General features: G+C 38.2%; 1 protein-coding gene across 3 annotated transcripts; it reads right to left on the reverse strand.

The window, feature by feature from the left end:
- Window positions 1-19: 19 nt before the first annotated feature.
- LOC128173775 (uncharacterized) lies at window positions 20-14860 on the reverse strand. Of its 3 annotated transcripts, none has more exons than XM_052839454.1 (13): window positions 14587-14860; window positions 13895-13987; window positions 12409-12486; window positions 12130-12230; window positions 6986-11581; window positions 6438-6559; window positions 5456-5680; window positions 5233-5279; window positions 4823-4876; window positions 4420-4517; window positions 2793-4130; window positions 1794-1901; window positions 20-928 (listed from the first exon to the last, which is right to left on the reverse strand). In XM_052839454.1, the coding sequence occupies exons 1-13, from the start codon at window positions 14627-14629 to the stop codon at window positions 692-694; spliced, it is 7140 nt and encodes a 2379-aa protein (XP_052695414.1). In that variant the 5' UTR covers window positions 14630-14860; the 3' UTR covers window positions 20-691. The 3 variants fall into 3 exon arrangements, with proteins under 3 accessions (XP_052695414.1, XP_052695406.1, XP_052695418.1); XM_052839446.1 differs by having other exon boundaries at window positions 12409-12489; XM_052839458.1 differs by lacking the exon at window positions 14587-14860 and adding an exon at window positions 14086-14548 and having other exon boundaries at window positions 12409-12489.
- Window positions 14861-16062: the final 1202 nt, after the last annotated feature.

A 16062-nucleotide genomic window follows, 5' to 3' on the forward strand; every position in this document is an offset into this window, starting at 1 on the left:
ATAAAAAACTCAAACTCAATTCAACATCATAATAGTTTAATTGTTTTAAATAACAAAACAATTCTTCATAAAATAATTTAACTGAAACACAACATTGGATTGATAGCCTTATATTACTCAATGGATAGATCGCAGGTGGGTTACAGGGCAATGCATATGATTTAAATATGTATTCATGAATGCATATTTTACATTACATATTAATTATTGATGTTTTAAAGTGAACTGCTAATGTATATAAAGCCAAAATTTGTCATGTTTACAAAATTTCTGAAACGTTTCAAGTAAATCCTGCAATACAAAAAGACACACAGATGGATTTCAGTAAATAAATTTGTGACAGCTGTGAGTTGTCATATAGTTTGTGTACTCTCAAATAAACAAAAATTATTCATAACAGAGAAAACTGAGCTTTAATAATGAGAGTAAAACCGGATAAAAAGTATGGCACTGAAATATTTCACAACATTTTCCTCAGTTTGAATAATGTACATTTTATGTAATGGTGTTTTTCTTGGCTGTAGAACAGTTCTTATTGCTTCACAACTTTCTAGCATGCCAAATTACTGCCATTTTAGTTTAAAAAGATTAGGTACATTGTTTATTAATATTAAATAAACAAAATTTAAATCTCATTTTGTTTATCAATAAAAAAAAATTAAACAACAAAAATCACATCTCTTATAAATTCCTATTCTGGATTGGAGTCAGCTCCCTTAGCTTTCAGAGATGGCCCAGTTTGATCAGAGTAAGGTGAATCCGAAGCTGCGCTGCTATGAACCAGGGGACTTTTTCTGACATCATTGTTTTCTACATCGCCTTTTGACGTCATGGTAGAAGAGATCTTATGGAGATTTTCGGCATGTTTTTTCAGGTCAGAGGAAATGGGGAAAGTCTCACCACAGTATCCACACACATATGGCCTCTCCTGTCAAAATTAAAGGATTCTCTGCAAACTACATGTATTGTTTTCTTGTTTGTTAACTTTAAATATATTCTGACTTGTTAACTGAATTTATTGATAAAAATGCAAACAAAGCTTAAAATATATCAGAGTGCAAAATAAATTTCATTATGGAAAGCAAATAATTATACAGGTTTGTTTGGTAAAATAGTGATCGTATATTTAGGCTATTTACCATAAATTTTTTTATACAATAAAGTACAATAAAGCCCCCCCCCCCCCAGCCAAAAAAATAACCCACAAGAAAAAGCTGTCAATATGACAGCAAACTGGGTTTTCTTTCATGTGAACAGTATCCATAGTCAATTTGTGGATAAAATTACCGGGTAAAGCATGATGTTATCTGTATATGCAAATTGCAAACTGAAATATACCCTTTTTGAACCATATTGTCAATGGCTTATTTAGACAGCTAATATTTTTCTCCTGTTTCAACAGAAATTCAAATCCAAGTAATATGCATACACTAACAGAAATCATATAATATTGTATATAGTAAAATGATATATGTTCAATTGATCTGAAAAAACAAAACTTCTTATCTTAAAAACTGTGGGAAGAGTTATCTGTACAAAAGTGTTACCCTTTTGGCAGCCACCTGCCTGCCATTTTCATTATTTCAATAACTGGATTTTTTTCTATGAAAAAACCAGGTTAAAAATCATAAAAATTTGATTCTAAACTGTATAGGGGATTTTTAAGACACTAAGCAGTTTCACTAGTTTCGCTCTTCCCCACCAAGACCCCCCCCCCCCCCCCCCTTTACATATACATGTACTTTGTTATATAACACACGTTGACATATTTCCTGTATAAAAGGCACACTTACCTGTGCATGTGAGAGCAGGTGTGTCTTTAGTGACTGACTGTTTGTAAAGCCAGCATCACAGTACTCACACACATAGGGGCGGATCTCGGCATGACTAACAAGGTGGGCCTGCAACAGAATGTACACGATAAATGCATCAAAATGTCAAACTAACCACAGCAAATACATTTAATACATTATGAAAGAGTCTGGATTTCATTAGCAATCTTCAATTCGTACATCTGGTACCCTAAGATATTTTTTAAAAAGAACTATATATGATAAGAGTTAAATTTGGCCCCCATAATTCACTATTTTTTAAAGTGTTTCGGGTACAAAAAATGTTATGTTATAATTTAGAAGAGTTGATATAAAATATTTTTTTTCACATATTTGTTTGATTTATTTGCACTCACTTGCTGTATATGACGTCATAAGTGACGCTATTTCTACAATTCAATCAAAATCAGACGAAAATTGACATTTTTCACATCTTTTTACGAATGGGAAATAAAGAGCGCATGCTTGAACCAGGACAAATTTTTTGTCACTTACTAGGCTTAACTAGATACATCTCTGATTAAAATATTTTGTTGGTTCAAGCATGCGCTCTATGTTTCCTGAACGAAAAACTGCTTGAAAACAAGCTTTTTTATGCTAAAATGCAAAAATGGCGGGAAAAGGTTGTCTTCACAATGCCGTATTTCTAATTTGTGGGCACTTGAATCAAAATGAACATTAAGTAAAAATTTCACATATATATCTGTACAAAGAAAACAAAGAATTACAGTAAAATAAAGATATTCCTTTTAGGGGGCCAATTTAGGCCCATACCATATATAGTCCTTTTCCAGTAATTCCGAAATGCATAATGATAATACCAGATATTGGCGAAACATGTACGTATATTATTGTTTGATAGCATTATTTTTTTATTAAAAAAGAGGATTTTTCCTACCTTTCCTACAGAATACATGTATCATAAATCACTACAATATCCCAGACACATTCCAAGTTTACCTTGAGGTGCTCCAAGTTGATGAATCCCCTCCTGCAAATTTCACATAGGTGTGGCATATTGGGGGACACGCCTCTCTCTGGTGAGTACTCGGAACTAGAACCGGTCACTTGGCAGAAGTCACTGCTCTCCTGCTTAACCTCAACTGTCACTTTGTCACTAGAGGCTGATGGGTTTTTCTCAAACTGAGGCTGACCTTGAAACTGTGTAGGACTGTGGGAATGTTCAGTACTCTCTACATGACTGGCAATCTTACTTTTGAGAAGTTCCACAAACTCTTCATGATCAGAAGTGGAGAGAGATTCCATGGTCCTTTCAATATTACAGAAGGTGCCTCTAGGAACCACACCAAGCTCTTCCAGCTTGTCTATGTGTGTCTTTGTTTTGAAGTGTTGTGACAATTCGTCACAAGAAGAAAAAGTCTGCTGACACATATCACACATTTCTGGTTTACTTTTCACAGTCGCTGATTTCTCATGAGTGTGGTTCTTAAATTTCTCCTTAGAAGGGAAAACGACCCCACAGGTTTCACAGGGTAAGAGGTGTTCAATTTTGTGCGTCTTGAGATGATTCAGAATATGCTCCGGTTCTATCAGATCCTCACAGAACTGGCACTGATACAGCACCTGTTCACCTCTAACATCCTCTGGGGACAGTGCATTCACAGTCTGTCCCTCCGAGCTTTCAATAATAATGTAATTCTGATAGTCTTCCTCCTCCTGACCATCAACACTCGTGTCTTTTAGCTTCTCCTCAGACAAGCATTTGTTTTGAGTCTTGCTTTCTTCTACTCCTTCACTGCTGTTGGAACTAGGCAGAGCATTAATGTCCTGGGAGTCCTGCTTTTCTATGAATGGATGATGGAATTGAAATGGGGCACATACAGGCGTGGCCTGACTTGTAGGGGTCTTCACGGGGCTACTGAACTGTAAGTTAACTGGTCGCTGTCGGATGAGCTGACCAATGATTGGCCCCAAGTTGGATTGCTTGGGCTGCTTGAAGAGGGCATGGGGAGGCATGAAACCACCCAATGGTATGGAGAACTCTAGTTGTCTGGGTGGCTCAACCTTGGCCTTTTTCACTTCTTGAGTGGATCCCTTTGATGGTGATGAAATAGAACCTATAACTGACACATGAGAAGTAGCAATAACATCAGCGGCAGAGGGTGATGCAGACTTCCCTACAGGGACCTCTGTGTCTTTTCTCCCAGTGTCTGGGTTCTTGTCCACAGAAACTGAAATGGTTTCCTTAGAATCTGAATAACTTTTCATCCCACTTTTGTCTGCTTCTCTAGCTTCATCAATATTTGAAGCTAGTGGAAGGGGTTGGTTTACATCCTTCTGAAAGGAAAAAAAAACCCAAATAATGGATTAAAAAAACAGTTGTAAAGATCATTTATGTTTTTAATGGCCTTTGATATGTATTCTACAAGACTTGAAAAGGATATTGAAAACACAAGTTAGATAAAATAGACCCACATCAAAATGCAGTATTATACTGCTATATTCCACAAGAAAAATAGATTTTTCTTTGTTATATTTTTGAAAAATTAGATTCAGGATAGTGAATTGCTGATGATCAAAGGAATAAATATATTGAGTGTTTCTCCCTTCTTCCTGGATACCCTACCTTGGACTGTTCATCTAAAGGTGGAGAACTTGTGTTTCTTGTCTGCAAATCTGTTTTGTGTTTTCGAAGTTCTTCAAACAAAAAGCCTAGCTTTGGATCTGAAATAAAAACCCAACATGATTCTTAGTAAAATAATATAAAATAAGAATCTGATATAAAGAGTTTAAAGAACAATCCATTTGAAATCTGTCTTGCTAAAATCAGTAAAAGCAGGGCCATTCTTTAAAAAATTTTAATAAAATTATCTGCAAAATATTCTACAGTAAAATCACAGACTTCTGAGATGTTTTTTTTTTTTTAAAGCTATCTGATATTATAAAACTTATGAGAAAGTGGGTATTAAAATTTGTTTTATAAGTGATAAAATAGATAAATAATGTCAGGGACTGTGTGTAAACCCTACCTCCTTCTGATATGTAGACTTCAGTGATCTCCACCATGTTAGTTGACATGTGGTCTAAAAGATAAGTAAAATATCAAATGTACATAGACTGTAAACAGACTTTTAGTCACATGAAAAAAAAAATCTGAAAGGTCTGCAAGAGCCTTCATTATTGAAAACTAATCAATTCTCTTATGTTGATTATAACTGAGACTGCCAAAATATGCTTCTGTACATTGTACATCATTGCAAATATAGGTCCGATCAAACTACTGTAGTAGTTTGTCACTTACGAATCACATAATAGTCACAAATAAACAAGGGAACAAAAAATCAAACAGTAATGAACATTTTTCTCTTGACCTTCTTGTAATCATACTTTTACCATAAATGTAAGTACATGTATATATAAAAATATTACAGTACTCTACCTTCTACAGTTGTTGTCTCAGTAGGAAATCCGTAAATAGTCCCCAAACTGTCAAAAAAATTCATTTGGAGGATATTATTATGGATAAAGCTTTTTTTACAAACTGGTCATATTTTCTATTTAAACTTATTATAAGTACATAATCAGTTTTGGGAGGCATCTTAATATTAACTTGGTTGACTTCACTTACTATGACTTTTTGTTTGTGACCAATAGGACTGTACCTTGCATGTTGACTGCTGTTCTCCTCATCCACGTGGATGATACGCTGACTGCTGCCAGACAACTCCTGTACCATCTGCAACTCCCTCTGGTGGGCAATATCTCCCTCGGGATGACCCAATGGGTGAGGTCCATGAGAGACCTGGGGGTGGGGCTGTATCATTGAACAAATCAAGGGGTTAGATCCCAGTAGTCCTCTCTCGATTCCTTCTAGTCTGGATTTGGGACTGCAATGTAGTGATTAAGATTCAACACTCGAAATTCACATACCTTCAATCTTATTATTAAAACCCATTCCAGCCTTTTGTTATTACAGTGCAATAGTGGGAGGGGTGGGGGGGGGGGGTGTTCATTAACACAATTGAAAAATTTCAGAAATGAAAATATCAATTACTGGTACAGCAAAAGAACATCTTACTTGGTACATGTACTTCATTTACATTGAAATTTGTGAATATAATTTTTTTTTAATTAAATGTTCTGAATTTATATAATATGATCTCCAACATACATTTCATCGGTTTGAGAGGTGAGATTTGAGATTGCCTAAGCATCACACCTGTGGAATATCTCTAAATCAAGCTTGTTTTCTGTTTAATGGTTCACAAATCAATGGTACATTCATTATGTATCATTATCAGTAGATATGTTTAGAATCAGAGAATGTAATTACTTAAGGAATAAGGAATCATTCCTTGAGTATTATGAGGTGATAATATTGGCCGGGGCATGATCAAATCCAAAAAAGCCGAAGGTTTTATGATAGATTTGATCACGCCCACAACCTAAACTATTACCTCATAATATTCAAAGAATGATTCCTTATTAATTTTAAACAATCCCATGAATAAATATTTAAATATAAATGAGCAAACTCCGCTGGCGCCTCAGTTTGGCGTCATTTGAAGTTATGAATTATATAGTTCAAAATCGATTCTTAGTGAAAAGACACTGGAAAATGTAAATATATGTTAATACTCTTACCTGTCCTGTACATGGGTTGTCTCCTCTTGAGCTTCAGCCATTTCCTCTGAGTTAACATTTATCTCTATGACAACATCTGGTGTTTCCTGGTGAATATCTTGGGTATCCATGCTTTCCTGGTCCTGTAAATACAACAAAATTAATGAAATTTGAGAAGAATATCTACCGGTATTTTTCGTATTATCATCACATTAAAAAAACATTAACATTTACTCTAGCACAATTTCAAAATTGTTGGCACTTATAAGTCTTGGATAGGTACATCTCTGATAAAAATATTTTTTTTGTTCAAGCATGCACTAAGTGTTTTCTTTTAAAGAAAAACTGCTTGAAAATGAGTCATTTTATGCAAAAAGTACAAAATGGTTGGAAAGAGTTTACTTAATTATGCCAAGTTTCTTAAATGAGGGCACCTGAATCAAAATGAAAATTATGAACATACTTCACATGTATATATCTGTACAAAAAATCACAATAAAGTGATGATGCTCAAAAAAGTTGGTTGGTTGAAGTTTAAAGAAATTAGAATGATGATAGAATTGTCTTACCTGATTATCCTCCTCATCTTCCTCCTCATCTTCATCACTTTCAGAGTTGATATCATCCAGATCCACGGAGACGGAAGCTCCGTCCTTGAGCACGATCCGAGCTTTTTTGGACAGGTCACATTGAGCCTTCAGCATCTGTTGGTCAATCTGTGACTCATCCACTTGGGTCGGAACAGGCACAATTCCCAGCTCCAGGCATTTCTTATGGTGAGACTTGGATTTCATGTGCTTGGTCAAGTTTCCTTTGGTTTTGAATGAAAAGTGGCAGTGCCAGCAGACATAGGGACGCAGGTTTGTGTGGGATCTTATGTGCTTCTTCAACATGCTGGGCTTCTTACAGCGTATTCCACATTCATTACAAATATATTTTCCCCTTCCCCTTCCTCGTACATACACATAAGGGTCCAGAGATTTTATGCCTCCTGTGACTTTCTTGGGTGTGGTGACCTTTGCGCTTGAGATAGGTTTGTCTGTGTCTTCTTCTTTTTTGACCTCTGGTTTCTTATCACTCTGCACTGGTCCTGTATTTTTCTCCTTGTATGTCCAGTAACTGCTGTGCGTTGACATTCCACCTTTAGAAGCCTGACTGCATGCAGTCGTATAGCTCGGGTCTTTGCAGGAGTCCGATTTATATAATGAAAACAGCATTTTGGGAGTCAGGCCTATAGGGTTCGTGTTGTGCCCAGACACTTTCCAGTTGGAATACATGGATATTTTTTTGTTGGATTTTAATGGTACGTACATAGGCTGGGGCCTCGACACACAACAAAATGACATCTGAGTGGACATTCTCAAAGATGGGTAGTTATGTCCATAGAGAATCAGAGGAACTGATACTGTGCCACCTTTCTCGGTACTTTGTGTACCACTGGCAGTCACTGATATTGCTTTGGCACTGTCCATTTTCATGAGACTTTGTTCCGCTAGAAATGATGAGATTCCACTTGACTGACTAGATTTGTCAATGAACATGAGATGGCTGTCCATCTGCGATAGCTGATACATTGGCTGGGCCCTCATAACTGGAATGGTTAGAGTTTGAATTCTCCACGCTTTGGGTTCTAGTTCTAAAGCTGTAGATGGAGCAATATCTCCACCTTTCACTGGCAAGGTCACTGTCACTAACTTGATCTTTTTATTGGCTGGAGGATCAGCGCCCTCCTCCTTCAACAAATCAGATGAACCTGACAACTGCAGAACCTTAGGATCCAAACTCAGGGACCGTTTCATCAACAATTTGCCTTTCAACTTTTCTTTGAGATCTTCATTCAATATATGTGGGGAGGAATGTTCGGATGAGTCTGATGAAGAATGAATGAAATGTTTGTCTTTCTGCTTTGCATCAGGGTGTCTATGAACAATAATGGTGTTTGGTTGGGGAGTTTCTGCTAACTGAACCATGCCCACTGGCTGTAGGCTTGCTTGCTTCCCCAACATCTCATCTCCTATCGGCCCCACAATCTGGACTTGAATCATACTGTGGACATCAGTCACTGGAGCAGACGACACTTGTTTATCCACATGCATCTCGGTCGGCTCCTTCTGGTTGTCAGGGAAGATCAAAGCTTTATTCACAGACATTACATTCTGAATGATGACCGGCGGCTGGACTTCGGGGGCAGATTTTGGCAAGGACAGTGAGCTGAAGGGTGAGGCTGAGTAAGTCCCTGGCAGTGGGCCAGCCTTGTTGGTGGCAGTGCGAGTCTGATGACTGGTGATTACTGAGGGGTGGGGAGATTTCACCTGGGAGCCCCGTAGCATAGTCTGTAGCTGGGTAGGGACAACACTGGCGATCTGATTTAGAGGGTACATGCTGCCTGTTAGAGGTGTGTGTGGGAGGGTAGGGGTGGAGGGGAGGGAGATTCGGAGCTGTCTCTCAATCAGTTTGGGTCGCCCTTTCTTGTTGATTATATTGTCTGCTACTGAAGGAATGCTTGCAGAGCTGATATTTACAACACTGCCAGAAAACTGCATGGGTAAACTCAGTTGTTTTGACACTCCAGAGTCAGTGGATTTAATCACACCTATACTATCAGACCGCACCGTTAAGCTGGTCCTGCTCATTGCGGTGGTGGACACTTGCCTTGGAAACTGAATAACAGGAAGGGAAATTTGTCTTTTCACTAAACCCTCTATTGGTCTCTTTTCACTCTCAGTCTTGTGAAACATTTGAAGCACCTTAGATTTGTCTATGGAATCATGTGCTTTTATGTAAGTACAATAATATGCCATATGCAAATCCAAAGTCTCTTTTTTTTGAAAAGCATTCTTACAAAAGTCACACTCAAATTGCTCTTTCTTCTCAACAGAAATGGATGAATTCACTGGATTTGACACAGACACTGAAGTGATGTTGCCAAGCCTATCCTTCAATGGAATGTTAATCGTGGATTCAGATAAAGACTTGGTGACTGGAGGAGGGATGTCCCGAGCTTTAATGACCTCCCGAATCTTGTCTTTGATGGCTTTAGACTGGCCATCAGAAGACTCTTTGGTTGCAGGCTTCACACTTTCTGTTGTGACAGGATTCTCCAACTGGAGCTTGATGGTGATCTCCTTTCCACTGTGTTCCAATGCTGTCACTGTTTTGGAGGCGATTTCTTGCGTCCTGTTTGCCCCTAAGGGGTTGGGTTTTGGGGCACCAGAATTGTTGGCCTCTGCAATCTGCTTCAGAATTTCATTAGATATTGTCAATACGTTTAATGAGCTCCCAGAACTAACCTGGGGCTTGGCTTCCACATTGTCACTTGATGTTAGAGCCGACTGTCGGACAAGACGTCTGGTTGTGACTGTTTCTGGTTTGGTTTCTGAAGAAGATTTGGAAGTGTCTTTCTGAATTACTGAAGGAATACTGATGGACACTGATTTCTCTGTGCCATCTGGTTTTACAACTGTTGTAGATGTAACCATTTTCTCCTCTGTTGAAACAGAATGCTCACTCTGAAGAGATTCACTTTTTGTGATAGAAAACGATTTCTGTACACTGCCTTTTGATTCACTGTTCTGGCGATACAACCGCTTGTATTCAAACAGTGGACTTTTCACAATAGCAGCATTGCTTGATATAAGATTCTGAATTCTCTCTTTCACTTTTTCCATGTCTACTCTGGAGTCACCCTGTGTCTTTGTTTTCATTTCACCTGCTGGCTGTGAGAAAGATCTCACCAGAGGGGCGTGGCTCTCGCGAGCTGGCAATGCCTTGACAGATACCTGACAGGTTCCATCCTGTAGCTCCACCACTGCAGGAACAAGCTGAACCTCTGATCCGCTCGACTGCTGCACACGTTCGCTCAGGCTCTCCAGCTCACGCAGCGCTTGGTTGGCAGTACTAGGGTCGGTGTTGGGATGAGGCAGTCTGATCACCTCTACAGCTCCAGTGCCATTGTCAATGGCTATCACTTTATCTGCTGCCACATTGCTAATGCTTGTATTGTTGGACTGGACACTCATCGTCTCCATGTTGGGAAGAGCCATGGCAGGTAATAAGAGTCGGTGAACTGTGACAGACCCCCCACTTCCCATCTTGTGAATGGTGGCCAGCTGATCTGTGATCTCAGTTCCTGTAGACAATGCTCTGCTCAGGTCTTGCTTTGGAGCGATGGTAATGAACTGGCTTTGTGCTGAGTTCAACTTCTGCTCATCAATAACACTTTGCTTTTTACTGCCCTGTGTAATGTTCTTATTTTGTTCAAATTCTAAATTCAAATTTCGCATTCTTGTTTCAAATCGTGGTCGAGCATCACTCTTCCAAGATGGGACCTCAATTCTTGGCCTCTCAGCTTTAGGTTTTTCAAGATATTTGGCCACTTCCTGCAGTACATGCACCGGAGCTTGTTCCCGATTTTCAAAGCTGTCTTCTTTTTGCATCGGCTCATTTTTTGTCGGTTGAGAGTCCACTTTTTTGAGAAATTTTGACATGTCGTTCAACAAGGTAATTTGTTCTGCCTCATTTGGAGTAAGGGAAATTTCTTCCCTATCCAGTGTGTCAGTGCTGGACTGGCTGTCATTGTGGCCTTCATCATCGTATTCATCCACATCATCAATGTCTGTCTCCTCCTGACTGGACCACTGCTTCACCTTTCTTCCCAGTTTCACTTTCAGAGCATGTGATCTGGATTTACAATGCTTATATAAATTGCTCTTGGTTTTGAAAGCGAAGCCACAATCCAGGCAAGGAAATGGCCGCTCTCCTGTGTGGGCACGGAGATGTTTCTCTAGAACGCTTGGCTTTGCACATCCTCGACCACAAAAGTTACAGATATGTTTCCCAGGCTTGGCAGGGTGCTTACGCTTTCGGATGTCCTCTGGGTTCACGATTTTGATTTTGGTGGAACTTGCTCCAGAATTGCTCTCCTGGGAGGAAGAGAGGCTTGACGTTGATTCATGGTTCTGGGGTGTGCTTGGAGATCCCTGTCGCTGAATGTTCTGAAGTTCTGAGGAGCCGACCTCGCACAGTGCTTCCAAAGACAAGTTACGCTTTTCTAACTGTGATATTGTCTCTACGCTACCAATGCTCAACTGCGACACAGACTCTATGCTGCCCACAGCTAATTCAGACACAGTTTCCAAGTTAGCCACAGCTGGGGTTTCCACTACCTGTAAAAACAGATGATGGTTTATCAAATACATTAACAGGTTAATGATTTTAAAATAGGCACATATGTACCTGCAGTATGCAACCTGACATATATTATATACTGTATACAGGGAAATATTTGCCCCCATTTTGTTTTCGCTCCTTTTGCCCTTGTCAGCGGGTGAATTTAAGACTTGGCGAATTCCAATGTCTTATATTTCTTTAAACTCATCGTCTGTGTCTAGGCAAATTCAAGACGGGGCAAAGTTGTTTGCAAGTGTAAAAGGGCGAAAATTACACAGGGTGAATAAAACCATGTATACGGTACGTAGGAAGTAAATGTTTCATATATAATCCAGCATACACAATTATTGATTGCTACTGTATCTCCTGTCTATATTTGAAATAATCAAGCTTTCTATCATATAAAGATTGATCATAATCACAAAATATGCATACCATTCGTGTTCCTTTTTTAAGAGAATTAACAGAAATCACTGCTCATTTTTCCTTCCATAGTAACAAGTTTCTGTTTTTTGTTTTTTATTTAAATCAAAGCCTCATGTACCTTTATCTTATGACTGTCCATGGTAAAGTTTTCTCCCTTATCACTGTCTTCGGTAGGGGGCGCTGCATCCCTGCTCTCCTCCACACACAATTGCTCAGTGACTGAAATGTTGCATAGATTTAATGCATAATGAACTTAAAATTCAGTGGACTATATTGACCTACACAGTGTACATGTAAAAGAAAGCACTAGCATTAATTTTCACTACTGATCCACATATTAAAACAAGGACTCCCCCCCCCCCTTTTCTATATCCTATATTACATTTACATATCTTACTCAGTAAATCTTCCCTGTCTTCTTCATCCAATCTGATCTTCTTTGCCTCAGGCGGTTCACCCTCCTCCTCTTCATCTTCTTCTAAAACAAAAACATGTATTATTATTATGAGAAATTATCATACATGTTGAATTTGTTAAAATTTCAAATGTGCCATGTTCAGGCTTGAAGTAGTTTGATCCTAATTCAACTTTTGTGCTAAATGTATTCATTGACAATCAAAAAAACTAGACTTCTTTAAGTAGTCACTTAGCTTATCTGTTGCTATTGGGTATTTTGAGTGATGTACATAAATTCATGCATGTCTGTATGTATGCCTTGGATTGAAATTTATTTATTCTGGGCAAGGGCGATTTTCAACAGAACCCCCCCTCCGACAAAAATCTTTAAATTTTAATTCATTATTTTTGATTGCCTGACATGGGGCACATGGATACTCAATCTGTATAAATGAATACCCTGTCCATGTCAAATATTCCACCGCTATACTTGCATAATAAAAATTGTCAAAAAGGCATACATGTACATGTACTACATTCATCAGATACATGTACCATCATCTAAAGGTTACAGTGGAATCAATAGATTCCACAGATTTTGTGGTCATGTGGCTCATTTTCTGTGGAATTCGTGGGCACCGCTTACCCATGAATTAACATCCTCCAGGAATAAATAAATTAGGGCTGTATATAAAGTCATATTTTCTTTGTAAGTATCCGAGAATACACAAAATTACGTCCCAACGAACCTGTAAAATTGAAGCAATCCATGAAAATTGGCCCCCACAAATTTTAATGAGTCCACAGTATAAGGGTACACAATGATATGTGGCAGTAGATAACATATCATAACAAGGCAGACTCGGTGAAAATCAACAGGGCATGAAGTTGTTACTGGATGAGAGAAACAATGAGAGACAAGGACTGAATTCAAACCCAAGATCCCTGAATCTCTAGAATTCAAACCCAAGATCCCTGAATCTCTAGAATTCAAACCCAAGATCCCTGAATCTCTAGAATTCAACCCCAAGATCCCTGAATCTCTAGAATTCAAACTTAAGATCCCTGAATCTCTAGTCAGGTGCTCTATATATACACACTGAGCTATCTGGCATTAGTTACTGAACTCATCTGATGGTCACGTTCCTCCCTCTTAAATAATTATTGCCCTTGTTGATGCAACACCTCATGTTTTTTTCCCTGACAGGAGTAATCCTGTCGGTTCCATGGGGAGATGATCACCGCATGCATCAACTATAATGGGATTGGAGAAACATATCATGATGGACAACTCAGGACGAGGTTCGTTCGGATAATCCAAGTCTGGCCCATCACTATTTCTCCCTACAAATTATCTGTCCATGAAGGCATCAAACCATATCCAGTTATTTTATACATTACTTTGTATATGATACACCATCACCAATCCAAGTGCATTAATTTAGTTAATTAATTATTGTCATTAAAATTGATAATTGCATGTTTACCGTTTACAACAAGTTCTGTTGGGTCTGGAATACTGTCCCCTTTCTCATTCACCAAGTCTTTGTTCAATTTGACATCCCTTTGTGTCTCACCATCTTGACATAAATATATATGAAAACTTAATTAATTATCATAAATGAAATAAATGTAAAATTAATAAAAGGAAAGATAATTCATTTTTACCATCATATACCATTCAGTTTCATTAATTATCACAGGTATATTATAAAAAGGGATTCATTGAAAGCAAGCTAGCTCATGGAACAAAGGTTCATGGAATTTATACTGTTGAATAGAATTTACATGGACATATGTATATACACTGCACACACACAAATATAAGCATTGTAAGCTTATTCTGCTGCAAATATTTATAATAAAACATTGGTTTTCAAACATTGTCACTGACAACAGAAGTTTCGGTTTTATGAAAATATGGATTTTAGCGACTCCATTTAAATCCTAAAGAATTAGGGTAAATCAAATTAATATATGATTTCGCGAGGGAGACCTGGGAGCTTTCCAGCGTAAAATTCCGTGTATCACGTGATAGTGTTTGGGGAACCCCTGATCACCGAAGGTGTTTCCCCATTGGATCACTCTTTTCGTGCGCTGAATAAATTTACACAATGTTCACGAGTAATTACTGAATCTATACAACTTATAACATACAATCTTTCATCTGTACACTTACTTTCTGGTGTTGCCTCGGCGAGGAGTGATTTTCTACGTGGCATCCCGAAAGTGTCCTCCAATGGCTTACAGCGTCGCTTTCACATATCGCGCGAATTTTGTCGTTTTTCATTAAAAATTAAACATGGGATACATATTCCACATTCCATCACTCTTCTGCATGTCAAAGTCATATGGAAAATGAGATAACATGAAATGCTTGGGGTAAAAAACCAGATTTATCCATGGGATTTTCTCACTCCATAGCAAACGAATGACGTCACACTTAACATGCTGTTCGATCGATAACGAGGCTGTATGGTATTCCCGAGAAAACACGAAATTTCCGATTTTCAATTCCTCCACGCTCATATTAAATAAAGTTTTCGGGATAAGCGTTTTTGAAAAGAAATAATTATGCAGACTTCTCATGTAATATTGTATTAACTGAATACCAATTAGATCTACAGGTACATATTTTTAAAATATGAAAAAGCGTCTATTATGGAAAAATGCGTACCAAAAAGGGAGCATTGCATCGTGCCACAAAACAATGACATTTCCAAAATACCGAAATTTATTCTTTTGTTTATAATCCATACGATATATGTCAAAATTGTTTATAACTTTGTCTGTCGGACGGCCAAATACTACAGTACGTATGCGGCGCAGTTTTCAAGTTGAATGGACAATTTAGACTTAAATTTTCAATTTATAAATTCTTAGACATCTTTGCATTAAAAAGCTGGCACATAGTTGCTTTAATTCATATCATCTAATATCCTGGATATAATTCCATGCGTGAATTACTGAGAGGGGGTCGGGTGGGTCTGCCCCTCCATTTCCCCGGAAAAATCAAAGGTCTTTTTTTTTTTTAAATAGTAAAACTATCGAAAATATGCATCGGACTTCCTCCTTCCCTTGGGCCCCTTTCCTAAATTTTCAGGCACGTAGCAACGTTTTAGAAAGTGTCTGTGTGTGTGTGTGGGGGGGGGGGGGAGGGGGGACTTATCCAAAAACAAGCAAAAAAACAAAAACAACAAAAAAACAAAAACAAATAACAACCCCCACCCCCCAAAAAAACAAAAAGAAATATGAAAATCCGTTGCGGATGGGGAATACATTGTACCTATCAAAAGTCTTCAATTTTATAGTTCGATTTCTTATTTTGATTTCACCTTAAGTTTTTACACGGTCCCAAAAAGTTGGGGGGGGGGCAACTCCAAAGTGGGGGAAAAATGGGAGCCCCCCCCCCCACCCGATACTACGTGGCTGCCTTGAAATACAACTACATGAAGGTCAGTTTAAACTTGTTTCGAGGAATTATTAAGCAATGCGCGAGTATAGAGAAATTTTGACAGGAAAGGGTAGGGGTTTAAGGGGGATATGAATGATAATATGACGTCAAACCATGACTAAAAATAGGAGTTGCATCAATCTAAATGAATATGTATTGAATTGTAACAGTTTATTAGTCAACAGCTATATATACAACAAG

The sequence above is a fragment of the Crassostrea angulata genome, chromosome 1 (assembly GCF_025612915.1).
Source record: "Crassostrea angulata isolate pt1a10 chromosome 1, ASM2561291v2, whole genome shotgun sequence".
Taxonomy (NCBI): Eukaryota; Metazoa; Mollusca; class Bivalvia; order Ostreida; family Ostreidae; genus Magallana; species Magallana angulata.

What these genes read in the sequence shown, in the direction of transcription:
- LOC128173775 (XM_052839446.1), bottom strand. Translation starts at nt 14,629, where the DNA reads ATGCCACGTAGAAAATCACTCCTCGCCGAGGCAACACCAGAAA. An exon ending in TCAACTTGGAGCACCTCAAG is followed by an intron (nt 1,902 to 2,792) that starts GTAAACTTGGAA and finishes ATTCTGTTGCAG; the next exon opens with GCCCACCTTGTTAGTCATGC. An exon ending in ACCTGCTCTCACATGCACAG is followed by an intron (nt 929 to 1,793) that starts GTAAGTGTGCCT and finishes TAATTTTGACAG; the next exon opens with GAGAGGCCATATGTGTGTGG.